We start from the raw sequence: 27,671 nt of genomic DNA, 5'->3' as shown, positions 1-27,671 counted from the left end.
AAATGCTATAATTAAGATATAGTTTAAAAGTCTATGTATAAATTGAGTGTATTGTTCCTGAAATATAATTATAACAAAATTTTTAGCACTATATCCATAATATATATAATTTATAAAAAATATTTTTTTAAATAATATTTATCTATCTATTATTTATATATTTTTTTAATTTTTTAAAAAAATTAATAGGATTACTTCATAAAACAAGAATATATTATAAGTGAGATATAAATTTAATTATAAAAACAAAAAATAATTTATTTGAATTAGATTAAATAAATTTTAAAAGTTAAACCTAAAATTTAATTTAAGTCCAATACAAATTGTTATTTTGATATATTTTATAATTAAATTTAAATTAGATCATATTGAATTAAATTGGATTTTAAATTTTTAACACCCTAATTAACCAACTAGCCTATTACATTAGCTAGTCTTAAAAACAAGGTTCTGAAAATCGGATCAGTTATCAAACCGTTTTAATTATTGATTTATTAGTTCATTAGTCTAATTGGTTTAACTATGGTTAAACTGATATAATTGTTTTATAATTATATAATAAATAAAATATAAATAAATACACTAAAATATAATTATAGTTTAATATAAATCTTAAAATGTCATTTAAATTTAAAGTACTACATCAACAAAAATCTTACGATCTTATTAAAATACAAACTAAAAAATTATTAATTAAATAATAAGTATTTTTTATTGATACTATCATTTATAACTGAAATTATAAATCATATAATATATAAATAACCTTTGATCTCTTTAATTATTAACAATCTAATACTCTTTATATGAAGTAGTAACAATTGATGCACAATTTTAATAAAGTTGTGAGGATAAAAATTAATTTTATTTTTAAAAATTATTTTATTAAAGATAATTATATTAAATTTTAAAAAATCTAGATTTAAATTAATTAAGACTTTTAAATAATTTTTATAATAATTAAATATTTTTTATATTTAAAATTTAATAATAGTTTCATAAATATGTACAAAATTTAAATTGTAACGACAATCACTTATAGGATATACGCATTGGGACGAGAATGTCTTTTTCAAATTTTATTTTACTAAGTTAAATTTGAAATCACATATACGTACATGGTATAAAAAAATTTAAAATTTTTAGTAAATATAATAATTTTTTATTTTGTTGGTTTTATCCATTCTTCCTAAAAAGTATTGTAGTTGTCATAATAATTCTTTAATATAATGCAAAATATATCTTATACAATGTCTTATATCATATGTACAACTTAAATTAAAAACTTATAATTATAATTTTTGTGTTACTTAAATTATATTTTGTATTATTCAACTAATTTTTTTATATTTTTTAATTAATTATTTTGTATTTTTATTAAAATTTATGGATTTTTTTGCATTATTCAACTAAACAATCTGCATAATTAAAAATAATTTATGTATTATGGAATGAACTAATTTTTTTGTGCCTTTTAACAAAATTTTGTGTTTTTCTTCTGTTATTCAACTAAAAAATTATACAATTTAAAATTACTTTACTTTAAAAAATATTTTTCACATAATAATAAGTAAAAAATATTTTTATATTATTGTATTTAAATATAATTAATAAATAAAAATATTTTTTATATAAAATATTTAAACATAAAATTATTTTTATTTTTTTAAATAATTTTTTGAATAAAGATAATTAATTTTTGTGTAAAGAATAAATAGGTCTCTAACCTTTCTTTTCGCAGACATTTTCATCCTCAAGGAAGGGAAAATACATTTAAGTCCCTCACCCCCGAAAAACGTGGACATTTATGTCCTTCCGTTGAATTCAGGCGTTTGGAAGGGATGGATTGGATCAGATATAGCCTATAATTCAATTCGATCAGCACTGCACTCATCGGATCGGATCGGATATGATATCTGCATTTTTTCATGTAACATTCGATCCGATCCGATCCACATACATGCGGATCGGATCGAATATCGAATATCGGATATATTCGCATAATTCAAAAAAACTATTTTAAGATACTGTTTGATTGTTTTTACAAAAAAATGTCCAGAAAATCTATTTTTCACCTATTTAAGCCTATTTACTCCTAAAATATTATCAACAAAAATTCTCTTGAATAACAAAAAGAAATAATAACACAAGATCTAAGTTTCATTGTTCTAAGTTGAAGTACAACATAAAAAATTAAAAACAAGATGTCATAAAATTAATAAAACAACACACTAAAATTTATATCACATTAGAGTTTATTTTCTTAAACTATGCTATTTATAAGAGACGCGCGGATATGCGGATCTGTGAATCGGATTCGCGAATATCACTGCCAAATTCGCAATCCGATCCTACTATAGTGCGGATCGGATCTGATCCTATCTGATAACTCTGCAGATCAGATAATATCCGTAAAATTCAGATCGGATGCAAATAATTATCGCGAATATGCAGATATTATCTGATCCATTATTTTATACTCATCAACATCATAATTTCACATACAAACCCTTTTAGTTATTCACTAATTTTATGCATAATTTTTTACCAAACTCAACATTTATATCAACAATTCACAATCATCATCAACTCATTATATTAGCAATTAAAAATTTACCATACTACCCCAATGTCATACACACATATATAAATACTCATTTACTAACCACATTACTCAATCAACTCATACCATTCAACTTATCCTACGGTTACCTAACTTAAATTTTTACGAGATATTACATATTATCTACAAGAAACCAAAATCATACTTTGTCCGATTTCTCCCTAATGCCGAAGCACCTCAAATTCACCATTTTCTTAAGCTCTTACTTCACTTAAATCACACCAAAACTGGTCTCCAGCTTCCAAGGTTTCAAATCTACAGGTTCAACCACAAACTGGACTCCAAATCAACATAATCTATCAAACTCAAAATCCCAAATTTTCAAATTTAAGAGAGAGAAACTGAGTGAGAATCTGAGATTTACTTACAAAATTAGTTAGTGGATTTTGTAGAGTTTGACGCGGTGATGAACGTGTGGCCGCAAATGGTGCAGCAATCGGAGCTCTGGGTTAAAAGTTATGTGAGATTAAAATTTGAAGTGTGGTTAGGATTCTCCTTCTCTTCTCACCGTGACTCCCTCTCCCTCTTCCAATGTATTGCTGAAAATGTTCTGATTTGGTTAAGTGTGATGGTGTTTTAATGGTTGGATTCGGCCTTAGGCCCATTATGGGTCTGGTTCACTCAGTTTGGTTCAATTTTGGATTAAATTCATTAAAATTAGTGTCAAATTTTATATTTTAATTTTTTTACCTCATTAAATTATAAAATTTAAATTTTTAATTTTTTTAAATAATAATTAATTTATTAACTAATTATCTATTAATTTTGCAAATTTTACATAAAGCTCAACCATCTCCTCCTTCACACCAATACTTACCATGTTTATTGCATTCTTGTCAGTTTTCAATATCCTCATACCTTCTTCTGTCCCCGCCTTACATGATTTATATCACATGGCAGTAATGTCCTTCTTCAAATAACCTTGTTTGTAGACTATTTCAAACATTTCGATCAAACTCCACTCATCTTCATTACAAGAGTCCACAATGGTACTCTCCCCACCCAAATACCTCAGAGACCCTCCTTCAAGCCCAAACCTTCATTGATAAAAAAATTTGATACTAAAATAACTCATGTCTTCTGCCGAGTCCCTATTAGATGTATTGACCATCATTAGAAAAAGGATAATAATTAGGCCACAATGTGTAAGCACAATAGTTCACAACAGATTCAAAAAAAAAAATCCCTAATTAATCACCACACTGAATAAACCCTCCTCCCCAGCAAACCACAGAAATATTACACTCACGACAATCCTGTGCGTTACAATTTATCATAGCATGCATTATTAAATACACAATGAATATGAAAGATAGTTAATACATACTGTTACACTCTGTATGATTTCACTTTGCTGTGAAGACCTATATGCAGCAATACTCTCTCCTTTACAGACAAAATCGATCAACAATCTACCTTCAAAGTGCAAGCATTTGTAGTGTTATAACTCGGAGAAGAAAATGGTGGTAGGGTTCACAAGACTCTGAAGAATGAAAAGTTACGCTCTCTTTTTTTTTTTCTTTCTTAGTGATATATTTCGTATAGAGAAAGAAACATTAGGCGCGAACATTCCACACGTGTTAATACACACGTTTGGAGCAGAGAGCATTATTGTCCATATAGGCAACTCTATCACTGTTCTGTTAGTGTAATTGATGGCAGAATAACATTGAAGTTGTTTTTAAATGTTAGGGATACAAATCGAACAATTTAAATATTTAAAAAAAAATAAAACTTACCTCAAACGTTGAGGACAAAAACTATATTTTACTCTACACATAAATCATACCATCAAAACCATTCATGGTATATACATTCATGACTCTTCTATATTTAAATTTTTTAGCCACAGGTTAATGCTATCACATTTATACTAACATAAGAAAATGATATGATAAAAAAATTTGAGAAATATTTTTTTTTCAATTATTAATTATAAGCTATTTATGAATGCTTTCATTTTTCATATTTTATACTTTATATATAAATATTTCTAGGCATAAAATTTTATTCTACTAAAAGCAAAAATTAAAAAGACTATTGTTTAAATATATTAAATTTTTAATAAATTTAAAAATAAAAATGACGCTTATTTTAAAATAAGAGTAGGTTTTATTTTTTTTTAATTAAAAATAAAATTTAAACTTATAATTTTTAAGTACGTATAAAAAAAACTATATCATTAGAGTGATAGCTCAATGGCGGGAATAATCCTTATTAGCAACATAGAAAATTAGAAATGTCAAATTTACAAAGAGTGTGTTTAAAATGTGAAATTTCTTTATCTAGTCCAACACATTGATTAGTCGTTAGATTTGTATTTAGTAAACAGATATCGACTTATCCGAACAATTTTGGAGATATTTTCTTGAAATGAGATTTTTGTGTGGGGTGAATCTAACATATATCAATTTCATCATGTCGACCACTTTAGTTGACGTACGTCTTATCTTTACCCTATGATTCATCAATACAAAAAGTTAAATGCTTAGAAAAATGTGCTATGATGGAGGGTATTTGGCTACTATTTTCTATAGTTTTCCAAACACAACGTAAATTTTCTTTTTAAGTAAATGTTCAAATTGGTTTATAAATTTGTTTATGAATTAATTTAATCACTTAAATTTAAAATGAATTAATTTGGTCTATATTATTAAAAAATATTATATGTATATTAAAATTAAATTAATTATCAATATATTTATATATAAATATACATGTGATTTAATTTATTTTTAATTTATATTTATATTAAAATATATATTTTATACTTATAACTAATTTTAGTGGTTGATTTTAGTGTTCGCGTAATATAGTCGAAAATTTAAAATTCGAGTCACAGTATCATACAAGGGCACACAATTTTTTTGTTGACATTATTTCTGTCGTCCTTAGCTTGTATAACCTATTAAATGTCATTACTTAAAAATGGTCTTGTTTTGTGGTTGTCCATAATAAAAGAAAGAATATATTGTATGTTTCGTTATTCATTCAATTAAATCAAATTAAACATATATTTATATTCAATGATGATTATTGTTCGTACGAGAGCTCACAAACCGTTTCTTAAAATCAAAAGGGTTCTCTTGTTTCCTCTATATTGGTTATTGAACTCTAATAATTCGGATAAAATAAAAATATTTTTGTATATAAAAAAATTAAACACTAAATAAATTATCAAATTGAAATATGTTTAAAGTTTTAAAATAAATTTAAATATATATCTAATTTTATAATTATATATAAATAAGTGAATTTTTTAGAGTTTAATTAATGCATTATATCAGTAAAATTTAATATTATTAGTAGCAAAAATAACAAAAAAATTAATGTGACTAATTTAAAATTTTTAGATGATAAATTTAATTAAAATATTTTAAAAATAAATTTAAAAAATAAATAATCTTTAAAAAGCAAATTTGATGAATTATTTTTTGTGTGTACATAAGTGCATTAATGCACATTTAATAAGGTGTAGTGCAACACCAAATAAATTAAGGCACTATACTAGCCTAGGACTACAAAAACCACTATTAAGATAACTTATCATAATAGTGTAGAAGTGCCAAAAGAAAAGAGAAAATTAAAGAAGAAAAAATGTTGTGTGCAATAAAAAATAGTGACTAAATTAATTATTATGTAATTATGTATGAATATATATTTTTAAATTATTTTTAATATATATTATACAAATAATTGAATTAGTGACATATTTTTTATATATACTGAACATAATTGATAAAGAAGAATACATAATTAAAAATAAAAATAAAACACACAACATACCATTACCACTGCTACTACAAGCTCACATTGAAAAACGGGGTCACGTCGCTATCATACGCCGTGTGCGTCGCTATCCCTATCCTCTTTTTAAATAATTGGATCCAGAACAAAATTTAATTACTAAAAATAAGTAAATATAAATTAAATCTTTTTTTTTTGGTGTCTTATAAATTAGACGATATAGTACTACCAAATCATTTTTTATTTTTTTCTTAATTAATTTCCTTTTTTCGTTTTGCGTTGAGCGTTAAATACTTCAATTCAATTCTCGCCGAGGTTTTCGTGTAGCTGCCATCATCTCGCACAGAGACATGCTGCTACTCGTCGTCGTTGATCCACGCGCCGCTTTCCTCCGCCGTTGATTCATCGCTGCTCCTCTTGGTACTTCTAGCTTTCTTCGATCTGAGAATTTTTCGTTTGTTTCCGGTGAAACTCAGAGAAAATTGATAGTTTGATATCTCGCTTTTGATTTTTTTTTTAAATTTATTTGTTGGATTTGAATGTGTGAGTTTTTGGAATAACTATTAACTCCGCTCGAGTGCGATTTAAGAGTGTTCTATTGTTTGTTGCTTGCGTTTTTATGATTCTGTTTCTCCAGCATTCGAACGAGCTTGGTGTGGCTTTCGTGATTTGTTCTTTTTCTGCAATTTTGGATTTTGCGAGGGGAACCGGGTACCATGCGTTTCGCGAGTTTTTGCATTGAACAAATGATGATATCTTCCTCTTCTATTGTTGTTGTTGTTGTTGATGATGATGATGATTGTATTGTTGTGCATGTTCATTGTGTTGGTCAAGAATATCTATGACGGTTTACATTGATGATTAAGATAAGATGGATGGGGGTGTTCATTGAGTTATGTTTTGATGATGTTAATAATTTTGATAATTTCAGTGAGAACGGAACTCAATGAATTTGAGCCTTTGAGGCCCCTCTTCTAACTATCTGGGCCTTTGTACAACAGATGCACAACGCTGTTGGGACTTTAATCTTGATATAGTTTATTATACGATATTCGAAGACATGTGATACATGATTGTTTCAAAAGAAAAATATTAAAAAGAACAAAAACTTGGACGTTGAATCAAATTGAATTCTGTTTTAGCCTCTAGAAAATTGAGGAAGCCTTAACGGTAGTGTTAGTTCTGTATTTTGTCCTTGTCTTAATTCCCAAGTCATTTCAAGTCTGTATGTTCCCTGCGAAATGTGTGGACGTTAAATTTGTTTGATTGAACATATTCTGTCTTTAGATAGCTGAAAGGAATAAGTGGAACGAAAAATATTGTTAGAAATAGTTAAAGTAGATCAGAAGTGTAAAAATTTGAAGCAATATAAAGTCGTTCTGATCTCAAATCTGATAATCAATTTTTTTTTTGTTTCTTCTTGAAAGGTTTGTTTCTTTGGTTCTTCTCAGGGAGGGAGCCACAAATCGAAATCATTTTATGGTGTGCCCATGAGCAGAACTGATGCTATTGGCAGTAGAAGGAGGAGGGTTCTTCTCGTCTTCGGCTTCAGGATATAGCAAGGGCCTGAGCCTTCTTCTGCTGGGTCAGAGGAGTGAGGATAAACCCATGAGAGTTGCGCCGTGGAACCATTACCAGTTGGTAGAACAAGAATCTGACACTCAGCTCCAGCTGGCTTCCACAAAGAACTACCTTCCCCGCGGGTGTGCCTCCTTTGTTTGCTTTGGTCGCACTTCCGCAGGGCATGACAGTCCATCTCCTCTCAAAGTGGGCCCTGCTCAACAGCATGATGTCTCCTCAGGGTCATTTGTTTCCAACCAGGGAAAGGATCCCTCTACTCAAATTGATAATGAGAATGATAATAGAAAGGTTGTACTTAAAAGTAGCTTGAAAAGGCCGCGAATTAATAAATCAGTGGACGCTGCTAATGAACATGAAGCATCAGATGGAAAGGTAGCTGATGCTCCTGGTGCCCCACCAGAGAGGAGGAGAGTGCAGTGGACAGATGCTTGTGGTAGTGAGCTTGTTGAAATACGAGAATTTGAGCCCAGGTATTTGGATATTTTATTTTCTATTTCAGCTGTTATTAAAGGAAAAATCATTCTATTTGTCCCCTTGCCATATATTAGAAGGTCCTGTTTATCAGACTTCATCATTAGGAGCGCCTGAACTTTATTAGGTGCAGCTGATGCTAGTGAATCAGATATGCTAAGATGATTATTGATAATTGCTACTAGGACATGTACTTTTTATATTTTGGTTGATCTATGTACATTTTGTATACTATTGGAAATAGCACAAAAACGGAGGTTGCTTTAGAATTTTCATACTTGTGCTATGATGTTGGAGAAACATGAACAAGACTGCAAGAGTAATAGAATCCCCTTAGGAATTGTGTGCTCATCTACCATTTGATTCTCTCTGTGTCATCAGCAATACACTATTTTTGGGTAAAGAAATGCTGTTCATTAATTAATGAATTTACTTGTCAGATATGGAGTTTAGTAGGGAGTTGCCCTAGAACTCATTTCATAGTTGGCTTTATTGTTTGCTTCTGAAGGGGCTAATGGCAAGTATTATTGGGGATTGTTCTGCTGGTCTTTTCTTCTTTCTTTTTTGACAGTAAAAGATGCAAATTTGTGATTGATAAATTTTTGGGAATGGCTTTAAAGTTCCACAAGTTAGGTATGATAAGCACCTGTTGTTTTTGTTTTTGTTTTTTTAATCGAAAAAGAAACCCTATTATAAGTAAGTACTCTGAGAAAATTTTTCTAATTTGAACTACATTTATTCTACTCTTCAAATATCAGTTTATTAGGATTTTAGCTGTTAGCAGTTTTGCAATATTTTTTTGCCAAAAATCTTATTACCAAAATTCTTATTAACTCCTGAACAGTTCATAATCACTCACAGCAACCTTTTTGGAGACTAAATCATTATGCCTACTAAGGATCAAACCTGTAGATGTTATTTATGAGCCTTACAAGATTGGCCTAACAGATGATCATAGTACATCAGACAGTGTATGTATGTCTAATGTGTTTATATAGGCATGCGTAAAAATAATTGCTTTAGATCAATTACTCAAAAATATATAGCTTTTGTTCATTTAAATAGTTCTTTATTACCCACAGTTCCACAGAAATTTCAATTTCTTTCTTACACTTTCTCCCTTTAGTTTAGCTCATGTAATTTTGTTCCAATTTTAATTCGGCCAGGATGTCACTAACAATGATACCCATACCCTGTCATAATCTGCCGATGTAACACTGGCAAATTGAATGTCCACACACGAAGTCTTTTCCATGTTAATACAACATTTAGAACTCAAGTTTATCTTCAGTCTATACTTTCCTCCTAGGTCACTTCAGTGATTCTCAATACAAATCCCATGGGGCTGCCTGGTGAACAAGCTCTTGCGTTATGCAGGTTCCAGAAAATGGCTGCTCCCAAAGGAAAACATAAAATCTCATTAGTTTGTTGGATGTAATATATAGAGAACAAGGAAAACATAAAATTTCCTTAGTTTGTTGGGTGTAATATATAGTGAAGAAGGAAAACAGAAAATCTCGTTTGTTTTTTCTCCAGTAAATTAGCATGTTGCAATGACAGGGAACATTGAGATTCGATCTCTATTTTACGCTTTATCCTTGTTTATGTCTTTCTTATAATCTGTCTATTACCCGATCTGTACTTTGCTAGGTTCAGAACCGTTCATTTCATGTATTCTGTGTTGAGAGTGTTTATATACTTGATGATTTTGTTGTGAATGAGTCTTGAAGGTTTCTAGCAGTATTCATGTGATGCTCTTTTTCGTTTTTCGTTTTTCATGTGTTATTACCTACTTGAATTGATTCAATAATATGGGCTCTTTTTTGTTTTTCATTTTCACGTGTTATTACCTAGTTGAATTGATTCAATAATATGGAATTATCTTACAACTGCAGTGAGGATGATGGATCAGATGATGAATTTGAAAATGGAAGTGGCAGGACTTGTTCCTGTGCGATTATGTAAAGCGGAGTCATAATTGATGATAGGATCAGATCACATTCATCGGGTTATTCACTGCTAACACAATCCATCACTCGACCTGAGGCAAAAATGGAGCAAATATTTTTCAGTCATGTGGAGATACATACACCAACACCACCTTGATTAAGCGATTATTTGTGTCTATAAATTGCTTGCTGCGGCTTTAAATTTTGCTCCTTCACCCTTCAACAATTTGTTGTATAATTCTTGTCATGTGTGAATTCTTTACCTTTGATTCATCATTTTTATGCTACATTATGTATTTTTATATGGATTAACAGAAGTTAAGTTATATTCTATGGCGTTCTCTAGAAGATTTGAGTTGGGTGGTGATATGATCCAGCAAAAGGTGCAATGACATTGTTTTCACAACGTAGCCAACTCCAGCCAGTGGGATATAGCTTTAGTTTTGTTGTATGTTATCTAGAAGAAAGGTAATACAAATGTAAAATTTTGTAAAGAATCAGGGTTGTCATGATGGGAATGTAAGTTTGCGGGGGTGGGTCTTGCTTAATTTTTTTATTGGAGAAAACTCATGTTCTTACCTTGCAATTGCTCAAGATGAGGCTGTAAATCTGTAATGAGCTTGGTATTGCAAGTTGGAATTTCAAAATACTATTTCCTTAGACCAGTTTGTTTATTTTTGATGTGCTAAATAGACTAGAAAAAAAAACCTTGTTAACTGAGTAATTAATTAATTAATGGATAAAATACTAAATTGGTTCCCTAAGTTAGATGTAATTATATTTTGGTTCTTAAAGGTTTAAAGTTTTCTATTTAAATCTAAAAAATTTCATTTAACTTTAAGAGTTATTCTTTGCATACAAGCGATTAAAGCTTGTAAACCTTACAAGTTCAATTAAAACTAACTCAAAACGCGCTTCGAACCATTTTTCTTCCTCTTCGTCTTCTCCTTCTTCTTTTCTTTCGTTTTTTGCCTTCTCTTTCTCCTCCTTCTTCTTCTTGCTGCACGTTCTTCTTCCTCTTACTCTTCTTCTTCTTCTTTTCTTTCGTTTCTGCACGTTCTTCTTCTTCATCTACGTTCTTTTCTCTCTGTTTTCTCGTTTTTTTTTCGATTTTTCATGGTGAAATCGTTTTTGAAGAAGAAGAAGCAGCAGAAGATGAGGAGGAGTAAGAGAAAGAGTTCTGAATTATGCATAAGATGTACTTCAACGAATTTTGGGTGTATTTCTTAAATCCTTTGGGTGTAGTTTTGTAATCTTTTGGGTGTATTTCTGTAATCCTTTGGGTGTATTCCTATAATCGTTTTGGGTGAATTCCTATAACCATTTGGATGTATTTCTGTAATCATTTGGGTGTATTTCTGTAATCGTTTGGGTGTATTTCTGAAGTTCCATTTTCTTCAAAAAGATTATAGAAATACACCCAAAGGATTACGAAAATACACCTAAAAGATTTAAGAAATACACACAAAATTCGTTGCATAATTCAGAACTCTTTCTCTTTCTCCTCATCTTCTGCTGCTTCTTCTTCTTCAAAACGATTTCAAAACTTAATTTCAGAAACCATAAAAATCGAAAAAAAAAAACGAAGAAGAGGAAGAAGAAGAGGAAGAGGAAGAGGAAAAGGAAGAAGAAGAAGAAGAACCGTTCTGAGTGTAGCGCTTTGAAAACAGGAAAATCGAAAAAAAAAACGAAAAAGATGAAGAGGAAGAGGAAAAGGAAGAAGAACCGTTCTGAGTGTAGCGCTTTGAAAGTAGGAAACGGTTGAATAACGCATTAAAAAGGCCCGTATATGTAGCAACTTGTAAGACTTGTAAGTCAAAAAGATTTGTATGTGTAGCACTTCTCTAACATTAATTTAATCTCACCGTGAGGTTAATGGAATGTCACACAAGAACAAGGGTATGGAATGTCACACAAGAACAAGGGTAATAATATAGAGAACAAGTATAATCTCTAAAGGTATAAAATCAACCATAAATGTATCAAATATATTTATTTATCATTCTTCTTAGATTTATAGAAAATATTTCATTTAAATTGTAAGAAAAATAATAAATAAATGTATTGATGCATCTATGGTTGATTTTGTGCTTCCGGAGCTTATACTTGTTATCTAGATTATCGATCTTGTTCTTATATTGTTGTCATGTAGAACATTCTATTAATTATTTAACTTTGACCTCACGATGAAATTACATTGAAGCTAAATAAAACTTTTTTTATTCAAATAGGACACTTTAAACCTTAAAGACCAAAATATGATTATGCCTAACCGTAATTTAATACTTTACCCTTAATTAATTCTAACATAATTGAGAAAACATATTTTAACTAATATAAAAAATGTTTATTTACTGAGGTTAAGCCTCGTTGACAATATATATATATATATATATTTCCTTTTTTTTGTAAAAATAAAATTAATTTATTAATTGCTTTTTTCTTTTTATATATATTTTGGTGCATCCTGATAAAAGTCAAGAGAGTAAGCAAAATCCAATAGATGATGGTGGAATTCTACTTTTTTCCAGTTGTGAGAGAAGAAGAGATGGAGTAAGTTAAAAGCAGTTGCTTCTCCACTTGGCCACACCTTGTCCACACAAGTTGTTCTGATAAGATCCCTTTACATCCACACTTCCAAACCCAACTTGAAAAAGTTAAAATCTTTGAGGATTGTTTGTGAGCATCATCAGAAAATATGTCTATGACATGTTCCTTCCCATGCATCAAAATCCCAACTTGTTCTTCATCATCATGCACATCTTCATCATCACCATTACCACCAACACATTCCTCATATTACTCTCTTAGATTCTCTTCTTCCAAGCCTTTTTATGCTGTTTCTACCATAAGGAACTCTCAGACTGAAGGCCCTATCAGAAGACCAGTGGCTCCTCCTGTTAGAGACCCTTCTTCTTCTTCTGGTGGCACTGTTCCTCAGCCCATTAAGCCCACACCACCTTCTTCTCAGCCTCCACAACCACCACAGAAGCCACCACCTTCTGCTGTTTCTGATGATAAGAATGTGGTCACACTAGAGTTTCAGAGGCAAAAGGCCAAGGAGCTTCAGGAATACTTCAAACAGAAGAAGCTTGAAGAAGCTGCTGATCAAGCTCCTGTCTTTGGCTTCATTGGCAAGAATGAGATTAGCAATGGAAGGTAAAGGAAAAAGTCTTTCTTTTTGTTGTTAGGGTTTATGACTTCATACTTTTTGTTTAAGAGTTAGGGTTAAATTTTACCTTTTATTCATGAACAGTAGACTACTAATTTGTCTTCAAAATATTGAATTTCAGTTTGCAGCTCTTGTAATTCTACAAATAATGGTAATTCTGATTGTAATGATAATGAGTACAGGAAATTAGGCATAGAAATGTGATAAAACAATAGAAACAGTGAGTTTATGTATGATTGTTATTGGAAAAGTGAGTTACTGAAGAAAGAAGAATTACTGAACCAGAGAGAAATTAGAGAAGATAGAAATCAGATGAGGAGAGAATTCAATCCACTTTCTACATAATCCAATTGGTTACAATGGTTAACACCTTTATTTATACTATTTTTTCTACTAATAAACTAACTACCTTTGCTCTACTCTACTAATTAAGCTAGGCCCAATATAGTAGAACTTGTTAAACATTACAATAACTGAATTGAATTGTTTGGGAACAAATTGGTGCAACCATGGGGGAACACATTGGAGTAAGAACCATGCTAAGTGAAATGATGTTTTGTTTGCTCATTTTACCTTGTACACTAAGCTAACAGACACATCCTTCCACTATTGGATGAGGTATCCCACACCACATCTAATGGTGAAAAGGTTAGGGGTGACAAATGTGTAGGGCAGGGATCAAGCTCCACCCTAACTCTATCTATGACATTAAATCCCTCGATTCGAACCTTACCCGTATCTTAAACCTCTCAATGTGGCCCTACTTGACCCAACCTGCAAAAAATAAATTTATTTTCACTCAAACACAACATTTAGCCCTTACAGATTTCATAATATCAAAGATGAATTGTTAGTTTAGTGGTGCTGACTTGTGCAAAAGTCAGAACTTGGGATCAAATTTTCACTCGCCCATCATATGTATATGTATTTTTAGAACATTCACATTATATATTAAGGGTGCAGTGATTTCTCAGCATAATCTAACTTTGCGACTCCCCATTATTTGCATTATCCGGGGAGTGGGAGGATTAAGATGTTCACAAAGGAGGGTTAAAGATGAGTAGTGGTGGATGTGTAATATTAAATTCCAATATTCTTGGCAAAACAATCCCTTTTATTCAAGTCTTAGAGGAACAATTAGTCAAAGTTTCAGTAAAGCATAATATATATTGTTCTGCAAAAGGCTCCATTGTGGTGGTGGCAGTCATGTTTATTTTACTTTGGGTGGTTTTTGCTGCATTCTTTACTCTTCCCACTGATATTTTTACAGCTGTTTATCAAAGCATAATTTTTCTGTTTTCTTGCCAAATTGTGCTTAATCATTTTCCATTCTTTTGAGATAATACCTCATAGCCCTTTATTTTTCTAGGACATTCTATCACATCTATGCAAGCTTCTGCCTTATTTATTTGACTTTTTAATCTTGAACTTTGTTATCTTACAGATGGGCAATGTTTGGTTTTGCTGTTGGGTTGTTAACAGAATATGCAACAGGCTCAGACTTTGTTGATCAAGTAAAGATCCTTCTCTCGAATTTTGGGATATTAGATTTGGAATGAACACCATAAATATTTTGTTCCTTACTTACCTTTCCCTGTCACTTTCTTATACATCGTCGGATCGATGTACCAAAGAATGACAGGGATAGATAAAAGGGAATAGAGCGAGTACATTATATACAGTTAATACTTTCTTGTTACCACCTCCTTAGTGTAAGCAACATTGATCAATTTGTTTCATCTTCATTTCATAGCAAGCAAGCTTGCTTGCTTTCTCTTCATATTGGTGATAAAAGAAAATAACAAGAATGTGATTTTCCTGTTTGACTATGCTCAACTCTTGTGTGTGTATATATAACAAATGCTTCACATTTGATGCATTAAACTTGCAACACACCTTGCAAATTGCAATGGCAACAATGTTTGGAAATGCTAATTTGACAAACAGGAATTCAACCAACAATTTTTCATACATCATTGTAGCTTTTGGGAGACTTTTAGCTGTTAAATTAGCATTTCTTACCATCTTACTGTCTTTTTTTCATTTAATTATTTAGAATGTTGGATTGATCCAAGGATGTCACCCTTGTTAGGAGGTGAAAGGAAAGGGAGGGAGTATTATTTATTTATTGAGAACTTTATTGACATTGAAAATAAACAAACATAAATAAATAAAACTGAAAAGGGAAAAATGACACCTAATTAAAGCTGTAGGTACCAATTGGCACTATGGGAAATGGTGTCAAAAATATTATTCAGAACGGCAAATTGCTTTGTAACGCAAGAAAGTAAGCACCACTGACAATTGGAGATGAATATATCCCGAAAGATGTTATCGACAAAAAACTGAAAATAGTTCTTAAATAATTTGAAAATGTAACAAAAATAACTAATAAGTATTATATTTTTTGTGAATGATAAAAAAATTTTGTATTTAATAAATGATTTATTTATTTGATTCGAATTTTTTGATAATATTTAAATAATTATTTAAAAGTTTTAAAACAAAAATCAAAACAAAATTTAATCTTTATATTTTTTTATTTTTCAAAAAAATATGATCATTCACACTAAAAATAATTAAAAAATCACTTAACATAAAATTATTAAAATTTAAAAATAAAAATATCTCAATTTTTGATAATAATTATAAAAATTGATCAAAATTTAATTTTTAAAATTTAATTTTAAAATATATATTTAATATCTAATTTTTTATCGTACTTTTAAATTTTTCAATAACGCAAACTTTCTACTACTATTTACTCCATAATATAATATCATTATATCTGAACATCATAGCTACAAAAAGCAAGGCTTGGTTGATGATATAACATCAGTATCTATCTTTAATTGAAGCCTTTTATGTTTCCCCTCATTTCATTTGTTAAATTTAATTGATAAGATCATTTCATGAAGTAAAAATATCTCACATCACCCAGATTGAGAGTCATATTGTTAATTTACATTTTAATTGATAAGCTAAGATTATTATTAATTTTATTTTACATTTAAGTCAACATTAATTAATTTTCTATTTCCATACTAAAAATATTAGTCTCTTAACATTTTTCACAATTTAATTCAATTAATTGAATTCTTTTTGGCCGAAACTCTTGCTTTAATAATAAGATAGGAATACGTAAACTTGATTAGATCATTAATAAGCAACAGTGATGTGATTTGAGAACTATCAAATAATTTAAAATATTTAATTAAATTATTTAACATAATATATATAAAAAAAAAGTAGAGGACAGAAATAATGAGGGAATCTGGTGTGCAAAATTCTGACGAGGTTGCCGGCAGTTGGGACCCACACACAAGAAGAATATCTGGATTTCCTGTCTGCCCAATGACAGACACGTGTGCACTCTCTCTCTTCTCTCTCTGCGGAGAAAGCAAAGAAAGAAGACATGTTCAGTGTGTCTCAACTCTCAACTCATCAGTGAATTCCAAGAAAAGAAAAAGCACCCATTTTGCTTATTTACAAACTACACACAGCAACATTCCAAATGTGCCGCCCATGGCCGCCTTCTCCTTCTTCCCATTTCTGTCACTATCAACTTCACATTCATCATTTCATCCCACCCCCATTTCCTCCTTTTCTTTTTTCTAATTCTACTTCTTCTCACTACTCTGTCCCTCCAATAAAAGGTATCAAAGAAGAAGAAGAAGAAGAAGAAGGGGTGCTTTTATGGGGTGTGTTCAGGCCAAGACACTTGAAGGTCCTGCTCATGAACCCAAGGGACTAGACAGGCTCAAATTGGAAAATGGGTATGTGTCAAATTCTGATTTTGTTGCTCACAGAAGATCCACTGGTCAAAAGTATGAACCTATGGAGGATGCTAATGGTAGGCATCATCATCATCATCAGAAGAGAGAACAACCTCAACCCAGAAACCTTGCAAGAGTTAATGAGCTTGCTGCTGTTCCTGGCGGCAACAATGGTGAAAGTGGCAAGGGGAAAGGGGGTGTTACTAGAGAGAGGAAGAAGAGAGAATTGGCAAAGAAGAAGACTTTTGAGGATGACTATGAGATGGTTGATGGATGGCCCAAATGGCTAGTTGATAATGTTCCTGCTCAAGTCTTTGGTGGATTGGTCCCAAAGAGTGCTGAATCCTACAAAATGATTGATAAGGTCCCTATTTTCTCTTTCTCAGTTCCCTCTTTTGATCTTGATTATGCAAGGCTTCTGGCCATTAGGATGAAGATTCAAGGGTTATGCAAAATGATTTGGGCATTCAATTCATAGTGCTGAGCTATTTATATATTTTCCTTGTTTGAATAATGAAATCCAGAGTTTAGTGCACATGTCCAAAGCCTTACTAGTTATAACTGTTGTCTTAAGTTTAATCAATGATCTGATCAGTTACTTTATGAGAACTGTAAGCTATCATGCAACCATTATATTGATTTATGTCTAGTATAGAAAAGCAATAATCTTCAGTGGTATTCAGCTTCAATCTGTCTGTTCTTCTTTTCGAACATCGAAATCTGATAGGTAAACTTTAGAGAAGTTAATGGCTGATGTGAGCTAGCCAGTTGACTTGGCCTGTTTTACACATTTATGCAGGTAGGACAAGGAACATACAGCAATGTCTATAAAGCTCTAGATCGGGACACCGGAGAAATTGTTGCCCTAAAAAAGGTTCGCTTCAATACATCAGAGCCCGAAAGCATTAAATTTATGGCAAGAGAAATCTTGATACTACAAAGATTGGATCATCCTAATGTGCTAAAACTTAAAGGATTAGCCACTTCAAGAATGCAATACAGTATATATCTAGTTTTTGACTTCATGCAAACGGATTTGACAAGAATTATCTCTCATTCTGAAGAGAGGCTAACCGAGCCGCAGGTTGGGAGTTTCCCACTTTCCCTTCACTGCCATTTTAGTATTTGGATCCCATAATTCTCCTTTATAATCTTAAAAGGTAAAATTGTATATTGTAGGTCAAGTGCTATATGCAGCAATTGCTTTCTGGTCTGCAGCATTGCCATGAGAGGGGAATTTTACATCGAGATATAAAGGGATCAAACCTTTTGATTGATAGAAATGGAATGCTTAAGATTGCAGATTTTGGGCTAGCCAACTATTATAGTCCAAACCATGAGCATCCTCTCACAAGCCGGGTCGTGACACTGTGGTATAGAGCCCCTGAGTTGCTGTTAGGTGCCACGGATTATGGAGTTGGTATTGATCTATGGAGTGCTGGATGCCTCCTTGCAGAAATGTTCACCGGAATTCCACTCATGCCTGGCCGAACAGAGGTGATACTGCTGATATTATGCCATTGTTTTTCAACTTTCCGGTATCTATGTTACCACTACTTAATATATCTCTGCTTCCAGGTTGAGCAACTTCATAGAATTTTCAGATTATGTGGCACACCATCAGAGGAGTACTGGAAAAAATTTAAAATATCTGCATCATTTAGACCTCCAAGGTCGTATCGACCTAGCTTTCTAGAAACTTTCAGGGATCTCCCTCCATCTTCTTTGGGGCTTTTATGTACCCTCCTTGCTTTGGAACCGGCGTTCCGTGGAACTGCATCTAAAGCTCTTAACAATCCGGTGTGTGCAAGTATCTATTGACAATTCCCATTAAAATGTGCACAACACATCCATAACATTCATTTTGTTGATCATGAAGCAATTGTAGACTTAGTGAGCAAGCTCATGTGTGTGTCCAATATAATATTAAGTTAAGATTGCAATTGCTAATGAATAACTAGGAAGTAAAATCATTGCATGAGTAAGCTATTCCAAACTTCTCATATACAATTATCTTTGGCCTGCAGTTTTTCTTTACAAGCCCGTTGGCCTGTGATCTCTCTGGTTTGCCTGTAATCCACAGAGAAGATGATGAACATGATCAAGCCAAAGAACAGATCAAGTAAGTCACTTTGGCTCAAAATATGACATTGATCAATCAATCCAATTTTTATTGTCCTAGTTTGATGAACATATAAATCGAATCTCATTGCTTTACTAATATTTCTAGGTACATGAACTCTAAAATCAGGCGTTCTCGTACATACCTGGAGCGTCGCAAGAGTCTAGCTCCTAAGAGGCAGATAGAACATACTGTGTCTAACAAGGAGGTAAGTTTCAAACATTGTGCTTTAGAAATCTTTGATTTTCATGCATAAACCAAGGCAAAATGGTCATAAGATGATGCTAATGATAAACTAGCAACTCTTACATGATGGTTTCAGTTCCTATTAATATTTTTATCACCTTATATGATGTGTGACTGATACATCTCTGATGTTCATTGATCCATCTGATTTTTTTTCTTTTTTCTTTTCTCTTTTTCTGGTTATGCATATGTTTCTAGCACAACTACTTTGATAGTTGATTCATTGCTTAAGTACTGAGGTATTGAATTCACATAATATCTAGGATTCAAGAAGGAATGTGGAACCTGAAACTTACATTCCAAGCGAAGAACCGGGTAGCGCCACCATAAGCAGTACCTCATCTAGTGTAAACCCTGGTGTGGCTAAGGAGCAGTTTCCACTTTTGGCTTCAGATAAAAAGGTGGCCCCAAAATACCATCACCATGGCAATGTTGGTGAAATTACAAGGTACCTTCCTCCATTACCCAAGTCAAAGCCAAAAGCAACCCAGAATGATGACTACAACAGATTCAGTTTCAGGAGTGCTTCTACCAGAGAATTTAGAAACTTTAAGAGGGAGGACTATTTACTCTTTGAAATTGATTAGAAAATTTTGTACAATTTTTTATGGATATTGTAAAACCACCTTGCAATTAGTTACTATATCTCAAATATTGACCCTTAAAAATTGTACCTATAGAATTAGAAACATACAATTGGTTCAATTCAATTAGAACCTGTAATTGATTGATTGTTTTCCACTGAATCATTAGTCTTCAATGGTTAAAGTAAATACTTATTGGTTTTCATATCATTATCAAATTTGGATCATACTTATCTGGGTTATCTTATTTCCCGTGTAGAGAAATGTTAGGAGCCATCATAATTTATTGATTTTGGTCATCATTTAGCTATTAACTCAATTCTTTAAGGCTAATTTGTTTAGTCTAGTAATCTAACAACATATTTTATGTTATATTTTTAAACATTGATGGCTAGCTGATAATCAAAAACAGTAACTTTTGATGGTCATCTAGCATTCTTCTCCTAAATATTATGTACTGAATTCTCTGTTCTACATACGAAATTATTGTTAAAAGATTACTTGTAATATAATTACAAAAAGTAGTAAATTGCATGCCAAAATGAACCGCAGCTTCCCTATAATCATGGTTAAGATAATTCAAGTTGTTTACATAATGCAAGAAGTGCAGTAAGTTGGAATGTCACTTTCTAATAGAGACGATCACAGTACGGTTTGGATTAGCTTTGTGTCAAATATTTATCTGATCCAAACACTAATTTTATTTAAGGTGCGATTTGAATTGGATACTTTTTTTTTAACAATTCAATCAAATTTCAAGTGTTTTGGATTGCATTCGATTTGCGACTTTGTAAATTTGAAAAAATAATATACATAACAAGTATCAACACCAAATTTTAAATAACTAACAATGACATAACAAGTCTCAATAATATCTTAAAAAATCAACAATAACATAATAATAAAAATAAAATTATAAATTCATTAAAATAAATAAATTTTATTTTGAATTCATAAAATACCCACTATATAATAATAATATATGAATATGATAAAAATGTATAATAAATTGAATATATTATAAGTAAAATTTTAAATATGATAATACAATAATAATATTATATTACATTGTATGGTTTGGAGTGGATTGGTTTCGAAGAATAGATCCAAAATTCGATCTAATCCATATGATTTGTCAAAAATAAAATCCGATCAAATTTAAATTAGTATGGTTTTAATCGATTTTTAGTTTGAATGAACGGTTTAATTTGGGTCGATTTGAATTTGAACACTCCTACTTTCTAGTAGCTGCTCAAAATCTCCCTAACTTTCTTAGTTGTTTGTTTTACTCCTTTGTCGTTTTATTTTCTTCTTCATATGCTATTGATGCAGTACATCCATTGAATTTGGATTCTAGAGTTCTATAATATGCAGAACAAAGAACCAATGATGAAAATGGAACTATTGTAAGTTTTGAGATCCCTTCCCTTGGCACCATGTGTTGAGCAATAAACTCCAAGGGTCAAATCCAAGTACAAGTTTCCAAATTGTAACAGTAATTCGTTTTCTTTTGCATAGGATAAAAGAAAACTTTTAGATTCTTGAGAGTATTTCAGTGATATATTCAACAAAAAAAATTGAATGAACCTTAAAGCAACGGATGAGTTGTTTCTGTGTGACCTCAAAGGAAAATTTGTATCCTATAAATGATTTTTCCAATTATCTTTGCTCATTTATTTTATTTAGATTGAAGATATTATTGCAGATTGATATTGATCAGAAAGAATATTGGAGCTTGACAACAAATACCATCACCAAGAAAGTAAATAAGAAAGAAATGATAAATAAAGAGAAGGAATGAAAAATGGTTGTCTTAACTCTCAAGTAAAAGTGAATTACAAGTGCAAAGAGGCTTTACATGAATGTTTTTAGTTACTTTATCAGCTATATATATATATATATAAATCCTTTCTACTATATCTCAGGTCTTTTTGGCAAAAGAATTAGAGTACCAAAAGAGAATAACTAAAGATAAGGACAACAATAGAAGTCTATATTACTATTACTAATCATAGTTCCTATGAACATACATACATTTTGAACTCTTGATTGTTTCATACAAAGCATGCTAGATTGCTTGTTTTCTCTTACTCTTACAAACCAAGAAAACACTTTTGATGATGATCTGAAAACACTTTTTGTTTCCCTTAAATATTCTTACCTTTTCTTGTAGGCAATTCTAATGGTTCACACAATCACACACCATAGCGGATATCACTGAACTTGTTCTTGATCCACTTGAAGCTGTTTCTGAAACTGGTTTTGAGCTTCCCCTCTGATGTCAACACATTATAGGCCTTGATCCTCTTCTTCCTCTTAAGCTCAGGATCACTTGCTGCAGAAAATCCACCTCCTTTCTCAGTTGGACCATTGAAACTATATGAGTTGGATCTTTCTCTGAATCCAAACTCAGAGTAAGAGCATGAGTATTCAGGGAATGACTTGCTTTTCTCCATCACCAAATGCTTTAGAATGAAACCTTCTCTTATTATTGCATGGAACAGAAATATATATATCTATAAATACAATTGAGAAGGAAAAAATAATAGGACAAAAAGTGATCATGGGATTTTAGAGGGAGAGGATTAGTACTACTACATCATGATCCATGATCTATAGTGGTGGCATCCCATGTGTGATGTTTGATAGCTACTTTTTTTTATTTTGGGAAATCATAAGGGTCATTGAAAATTTTAGAGGTGGAGCATACTTGTTTAAACTACTAAATTTAGAATAAATTATATTTTAATTTATTCATTTTAAATTTAAACAATAATGTAATACTATACTTAGTACTTAGTACTTTGTATTTGATTGGAATACTTAATCAATAGACACATTAAGAATCAAACTACTCAAATGACAGTATGCATGAGTGAAAAGTCAACAGAGGAGCCAACCCTAGTTGGGACCAATATTTCCTAGTGATGAATTCGCATGGTAAGGGTATGGACCCACCATATTTAGTGGGGGGACCAAGGTGGTTGCTTTGTTTGTGAATTATGATACCAAGATAAGGCACTAGCTTTTGCTTTGAACAGATGCCAATTTTCCATTTGCAAGCTATGATGCATTCTCATTTATGTTGTTTAGTAATGGGGGAGCTTCTAGCTAGTGCAATCCCCCAACCATTTCTCTTGTTAAAAAGAGGTAAATTAAATGGAGTTATCTCTAATCACTTTATGTCAATATCAGCTTCTTATAGTCTCTGTGGGCCTTGGGTTTTAATTTCCATGCAGATATCAAACATTACAAAAAAATAAAATAAAATGAACTAATTTGGATTACTCGAGTGGTTAACTCATTCGTCTGTTTAAGCAAGTGTCGGGGTTTGAATTCGAATCCCACCTTGTGCATGCAACAACTCATTGATCAGAGGCAAACTCTTAAATAGAGATCAGATCCACGACAAATTAATTCTTGACTTGTCGGACTGAAAAATATCGTGAATAACCAAAAAATATAAAACAAAAACCTTAGAAGTTAGTTACCTAATGCAATTATATATAATTGACCAAACTCATATCATTATCATCACCATTATCATTATACTTATTGGTTGTTAAAAGTGGGTGACACCAATATTTTCTGATAAATTATTTGTTATTACTGAAAAATTATTTATAACACAAATAAAAACTTTGGCTTCCATTCATATGTATACACACAAATATATTTGTAGCTTCTAAATGGCTAATAAGATTTGGTCCATTCAACAATCATCATGAGGTTGAGGATACATAGATGGTAAAAGAAAATTGAAGCTATTTGAGTTTGATTGGATAATATATACTCCATTTTCAACATGTTCAGAGAATTCTTTGAGGGTCAGCATCTTATTTATTTATTATATTCTTATTCTTTATCAATTTGATGTATGTATATGTAGACTCCAAAAATAGGAGCCTCTATACCAAAAAGAAAAACGAAATAAAGGGGCCATGCTGATTAATTATATTCCAGGTTACCATCATCGATTAATTGGGCAACCCACCACTATAAATATCAATGAAGCTTCATGATTTTTTATTTAATCTTTGGCCTTTTCTTTATGCGGTTCTCGAAATCATATTCCAAGCAATTCTAATGAATATTCCAAATGCCCTTTAGCATTTTACATAGTGGGGATGAAGTCCTAAAATCTATCTTCTCTAGATTTCAAATTTTAATTTTCTTTTTCATAGTAGGACTTTTCACTGCTAATCGTAACAAACACAAATATATTCTATATCATGGTTCTAATTCAAGTTAATTGAAAATCGGTTACTAGATTAATTCAATCTAAGTAAAAAATTGATTGAGAATAAATTAATCAAAAATAAAAAAAAAATTAAAATTTGGTTAATTAGTAAAATCGATATAAATTTTTAATAATTAAATCATTTAAAATAATAAAATAAAAAATTACTTTTTTCCTAAAGAGATATATTATTAAATCTCCATTAAATTTTAAATCATTAAATCTCTAATTCTATGGGACGATTAGTATAGTTTTTAAAACCTTGATATATACATATAGTATAGCATGTGTGTGTTCTTTACGATTTGTTATCAAAACAAACAATAAGAGAAAAAAGTAAGGGTAATGCTCAAGCTCATTAATTGCGCTACAAATCTGCAATCATTATGATTGAGGAGCACAACTGAATTCAAGACAATAAAAATGCACCACCAAGTTTTTTTTTTAATGTTTAGCTAAAATATATTTATAGAATAGATATTCAGGCTATAATAATACTCCTAGTAATTTTTTTAATAAATGCATAAAAAACATATTAAAAATATAATTTTTTATTTTATAGCAAGCATGATACCATAATAAGACTAATAATATTACACTAGAACTAAAAGCAACAGTGTACCTGTTATTAAATAAAGTTTTAATTGTGAGACTCTCTTAGCTAGCTAGGTTTTTTTTTTTGGGTCATATCCGTTTTTGGTGAAATTATATCAAGAGAGCCTTAGAACCGATTTTGGTTTTTAATTCTTTGATCGAAAATTGTCCACTTAAAAGCCCAACTTTTCATCTATACTGGGCCTGTTTGGGGGGCTATATACAAAAGAAATGAAAATCATGAAATCACGCCCAGTGGGACTCGAACCCACAATCGCCTGATTAGAAGTCAGGCGCCTTATCCATTAGGCCATGGGCGCAGTTATATACTTCTAAGCATTTTATTTTATATAATAAATAACTAATTTGGAAACAGAAAAAAGGAGATAAATTCTGTATTTACCTTTCTTTCTTTTCCTTTTCTTTCATGTCTGTTTTTCACCAAAAAATTAAGGAGATAACAATTTTTAAATAAAATTTTCAACAACTAGAATCTAACTCAAATCTTATGTTTAAGAGGAAAAAATGTTTGAATTTTTATTTTATTTGTAGTCTAGTTTGTTAATATAAAAATTAGTTTGGATTGTATTGTAATTATTAAGAAATTTTATTAATTAATTGTATTGACAGTTGATTTGTTCTTTGATAAAAAAAAATACGATTGTTCATAAAATTCATAAAGTTTAGGTCTCCAATTCTAATCAAAACAATAACAACAACAACAAAATCTTATCCCACTAAATGGGGTCGGCGTCCTCAATTCTAATCATCATAACAAAACACTCTGATTTTATCTAAGTTGGTGGTTTAAGAATTGAAAGTTTCTAATCATAATTTAGGATTATTGACAATGATTGAAGATATGTAAATTACTAATATGTAGTATCAGACCAAAATTATCTCTACCTTGTCATTTCAAAATTAAATCATTGTACATTGTTTTGATTACTTATTTTTTTAAAAAAATACATAATATAAATTTTAGAATAAAAAAATTATTGAAATTAAAATTAAATGAGAAGAGAGAATAATAGATAAAACTTTCTTAAGGAATTTTTCAATTTTATGTGGTAGTTATTTTTTCTAATAGCATGATTTTTCATAATTCTCATAAGTTTTCTTATTTTTGCATTAAAAAAAAGAATAAAAGATAAATAAGTCCCTAACTTTTTTAAACGTGGACATTTTCGTCCCTCAAGATTTAAAAATACATTTAATTATTTAAATCCCTCCCCTTATAAAACGCGTGACAATTAGACCCCTCCGTCGAGTTGGGGTTCAAAACGGCAACGGAACATGCTGACCTGGAAGGGTAGAGTGTTAGGTGTCCGTTTTGGTTGCTGACGTGGATGGAGAACAAATTTTTAATGGACAAATTAATCCTTGATGCCTAACATCTTGCCTCTGCCATGTGAGTTTATGCTCAAAGATCCTCCTACTCTCCACATTTTGATTATTCTGAAACTTGTTCATAGCTTGCTCCAATTGATTCAGAACCTCCATTTTACTGTACAAATTCTTAGTGTTACTAACATACCTATCCATCTTTCTCACCATACCTTCCATATGCTTAACCAAAAACCCTAATTTATTGACATCTATGACCCCACTCACAATGTCACCATACACATGCTCAAATCCCTGCAATGCAGGAACAAAACACTTCTTCCCTAACCTGGAAACGACACTGGCGACACGGTTCAACTTGTCGACCTTCTCGACGAGAGCAAGGTCGAGGAGATAGGAATGGTCGGAGGAAACGAGGCTCCTAACAGCTTCAGAGGTCAAGATCTCATTCCTGAGCCTCGACATCTCAGAATCCGAAAGGGATTTGTGAAGGTGAACCGTTTTGGACATGACATTGGCTACTTCAAAAGAAAGAACGTCAATGGTTACCTTATTGTTGTTCTTGATGGTGCTGCTATGTTGCTGCTGCTTCATCTTTCCCAAAGAAGTTTCTAGAAGAAGGGCGTACTTGAGATTGGAACTGACTTGGTTACCCATCTTCACAAACCATGCCTTTGCAATCAGGTTTCTGTGAGTCAGCATCACTCCCTTCACCTTCCCTGTGGTTTCTGAAGAGTAAAGAATAGTTACCACGTCTGACTGACTCACCTCCACTTGTTCGAGTTTGGTGCCGGGTCGACTCGCAGTCATGAGCGATTCAAACTCGGGCGAGTCGATGAGGACGGTTCCGTGATGGAACTCATCGGGAAGACTGTTAGCCGCTGATGATGTGGCGACTGCAATGGTAGGTTTTCTAAGGCGGATGATGCGCGTGAGATCGGAGCGCGTGGGAAGTGGATTTGCCGACAAAACAATGACACCGAGGGAGAGGAGTGCGAAGTGGAGGATAGGAACGTGGAGAGAGGTTTGGAGAGAGGACCAAAGTGGTGTCGTTTTTGGAGAGTGTGAAGAGGGATGTAAGGTTGGCAGCTAGGGTTTCTGAACGGCGGATGAAATTGGCGTAGGAGAGGTGGCGGCCGGTGGCAGAGTCGATGAGAGCGGCGACGGAGTCGGACCAAGGTGAGTTGCAACGGAGAGAGAACATATGATGGATGCAAGG

General features: G+C 31.6%; 5 protein-coding genes and 1 non-coding gene across 7 annotated transcripts; 3 read left to right on the top strand and 3 right to left on the bottom strand.

Moving 5' to 3' along the window:
• Positions 1-6,548: 6,548 nt before the first annotated feature.
• On the top strand, positions 6,549-11,031 carry LOC130951467 (uncharacterized). 2 transcript variants are annotated; one of them, XM_057880121.1, is made up of 3 exons: positions 6,549-6,790; positions 7,822-8,421; positions 10,318-11,031. In XM_057880121.1, the coding sequence occupies exons 2-3, from the start codon at positions 7,874-7,876 to the stop codon at positions 10,385-10,387; spliced, it is 618 nt and encodes a 205-aa protein (XP_057736104.1). In that variant the 5' UTR covers positions 6,549-6,790; positions 7,822-7,873; the 3' UTR covers positions 10,388-11,031. The 2 variants fall into 2 exon arrangements, with proteins under 2 accessions (XP_057736104.1, XP_057736103.1); XM_057880120.1 differs by having other exon boundaries at positions 6,570-6,790; positions 7,798-8,421.
• A 1,872-nt stretch (positions 11,032-12,903) lies between these two features.
• On the top strand, positions 12,904-15,379 carry LOC130947655 (light-harvesting complex-like protein OHP2, chloroplastic). Its single transcript, XM_057876361.1, has 2 exons — positions 12,904-13,530; positions 14,988-15,379. Exons 1-2 carry the CDS (start codon positions 13,070-13,072, stop codon positions 15,100-15,102), a joined length of 576 nt encoding a protein of 191 aa, XP_057732344.1. The 5' UTR covers positions 12,904-13,069; the 3' UTR covers positions 15,103-15,379.
• A 1,580-nt stretch (positions 15,380-16,959) lies between these two features.
• Positions 16,960-20,442, top strand: LOC130947978 (probable serine/threonine-protein kinase At1g54610). Its single transcript, XM_057876692.1, has 7 exons — positions 16,960-17,683; positions 18,119-18,403; positions 18,499-18,816; positions 18,898-19,119; positions 19,347-19,441; positions 19,550-19,649; positions 19,951-20,442. Exons 1-7 carry the CDS (start codon positions 17,240-17,242, stop codon positions 20,272-20,274), a joined length of 1,788 nt encoding a protein of 595 aa, XP_057732675.1. The 5' UTR covers positions 16,960-17,239; the 3' UTR covers positions 20,275-20,442.
• Positions 20,443-22,069: 1,627 nt separating this feature from the next.
• LOC130951084 (uncharacterized) lies at positions 22,070-22,843 on the bottom strand. The gene has a single exon (XM_057879694.1). It carries the CDS (start codon positions 22,725-22,727, stop codon positions 22,467-22,469), a length of 261 nt encoding a protein of 86 aa, XP_057735677.1. The 5' UTR covers positions 22,728-22,843; the 3' UTR covers positions 22,070-22,466.
• Positions 22,844-25,352: 2,509 nt separating this feature from the next.
• TRNAR-UCU (transfer RNA arginine (anticodon UCU)) lies at positions 25,353-25,425 on the bottom strand. The gene has a single exon. It is a non-coding gene; the product is annotated as a tRNA-Arg (tRNA).
• Positions 25,426-26,425: 1,000 nt separating this feature from the next.
• LOC130950358 (uncharacterized) lies at positions 26,426-27,262 on the bottom strand. The gene has a single exon (XM_057878861.1). The coding sequence runs from the start codon at positions 27,260-27,262 to the stop codon at positions 26,426-26,428; it is 837 nt and encodes a 278-aa protein (XP_057734844.1).
• Positions 27,263-27,671: the final 409 nt, after the last annotated feature.

Source organism: Arachis stenosperma, chromosome 9, assembly GCF_014773155.1.
Source record: "Arachis stenosperma cultivar V10309 chromosome 9, arast.V10309.gnm1.PFL2, whole genome shotgun sequence".
NCBI lineage: Eukaryota > Viridiplantae > Streptophyta > Magnoliopsida > Fabales > Fabaceae > Arachis > Arachis stenosperma.
The sequence above is the reverse complement of the archived record's forward strand: the minus strand, read 5'-3'. Positions and strand labels throughout refer to the sequence as shown.

Excerpts from the sequence above, each read along its gene's own strand:
- LOC130951467 (XM_057880121.1), top strand. The coding sequence starts at position 7,874 with ATGCTATTGGCAGTAGAAGGAGGAGGGTTCTTCTCGTCTTCGGCTTCA. Across the intron at positions 8,422-10,317 it reads ATACGAGAATTTGAGCCCAG|TGAGGATGATGGATCAGATG; the intron begins GTATTTGGATAT and ends TTACAACTGCAG.
- LOC130947655 (XM_057876361.1), top strand. The coding sequence starts at position 13,070 with ATGTCTATGACATGTTCCTTCCCATGCATCAAAATCCCAACTTGTTCT. Across the intron at positions 13,531-14,987 it reads AATGAGATTAGCAATGGAAG|ATGGGCAATGTTTGGTTTTG; the intron begins GTAAAGGAAAAA and ends GTTATCTTACAG.
- LOC130947978 (XM_057876692.1), top strand. The coding sequence starts at position 17,240 with ATGGGGTGTGTTCAGGCCAAGACACTTGAAGGTCCTGCTCATGAACCC. Across the intron at positions 17,684-18,118 it reads CCTACAAAATGATTGATAAG|GTAGGACAAGGAACATACAG; the intron begins GTCCCTATTTTC and ends ACATTTATGCAG. Across the intron at positions 18,817-18,897 it reads TCATGCCTGGCCGAACAGAG|GTTGAGCAACTTCATAGAAT; the intron begins GTGATACTGCTG and ends CTCTGCTTCCAG.
- LOC130951084 (XM_057879694.1), bottom strand. The coding sequence starts at position 22,727 with ATGGAGAAAAGCAAGTCATTCCCTGAATACTCATGCTCTTACTCTGAG.
- LOC130950358 (XM_057878861.1), bottom strand. The coding sequence starts at position 27,262 with ATGACTGCGAGTCGACCCGGCACCAAACTCGAACAAGTGGAGGTGAGT.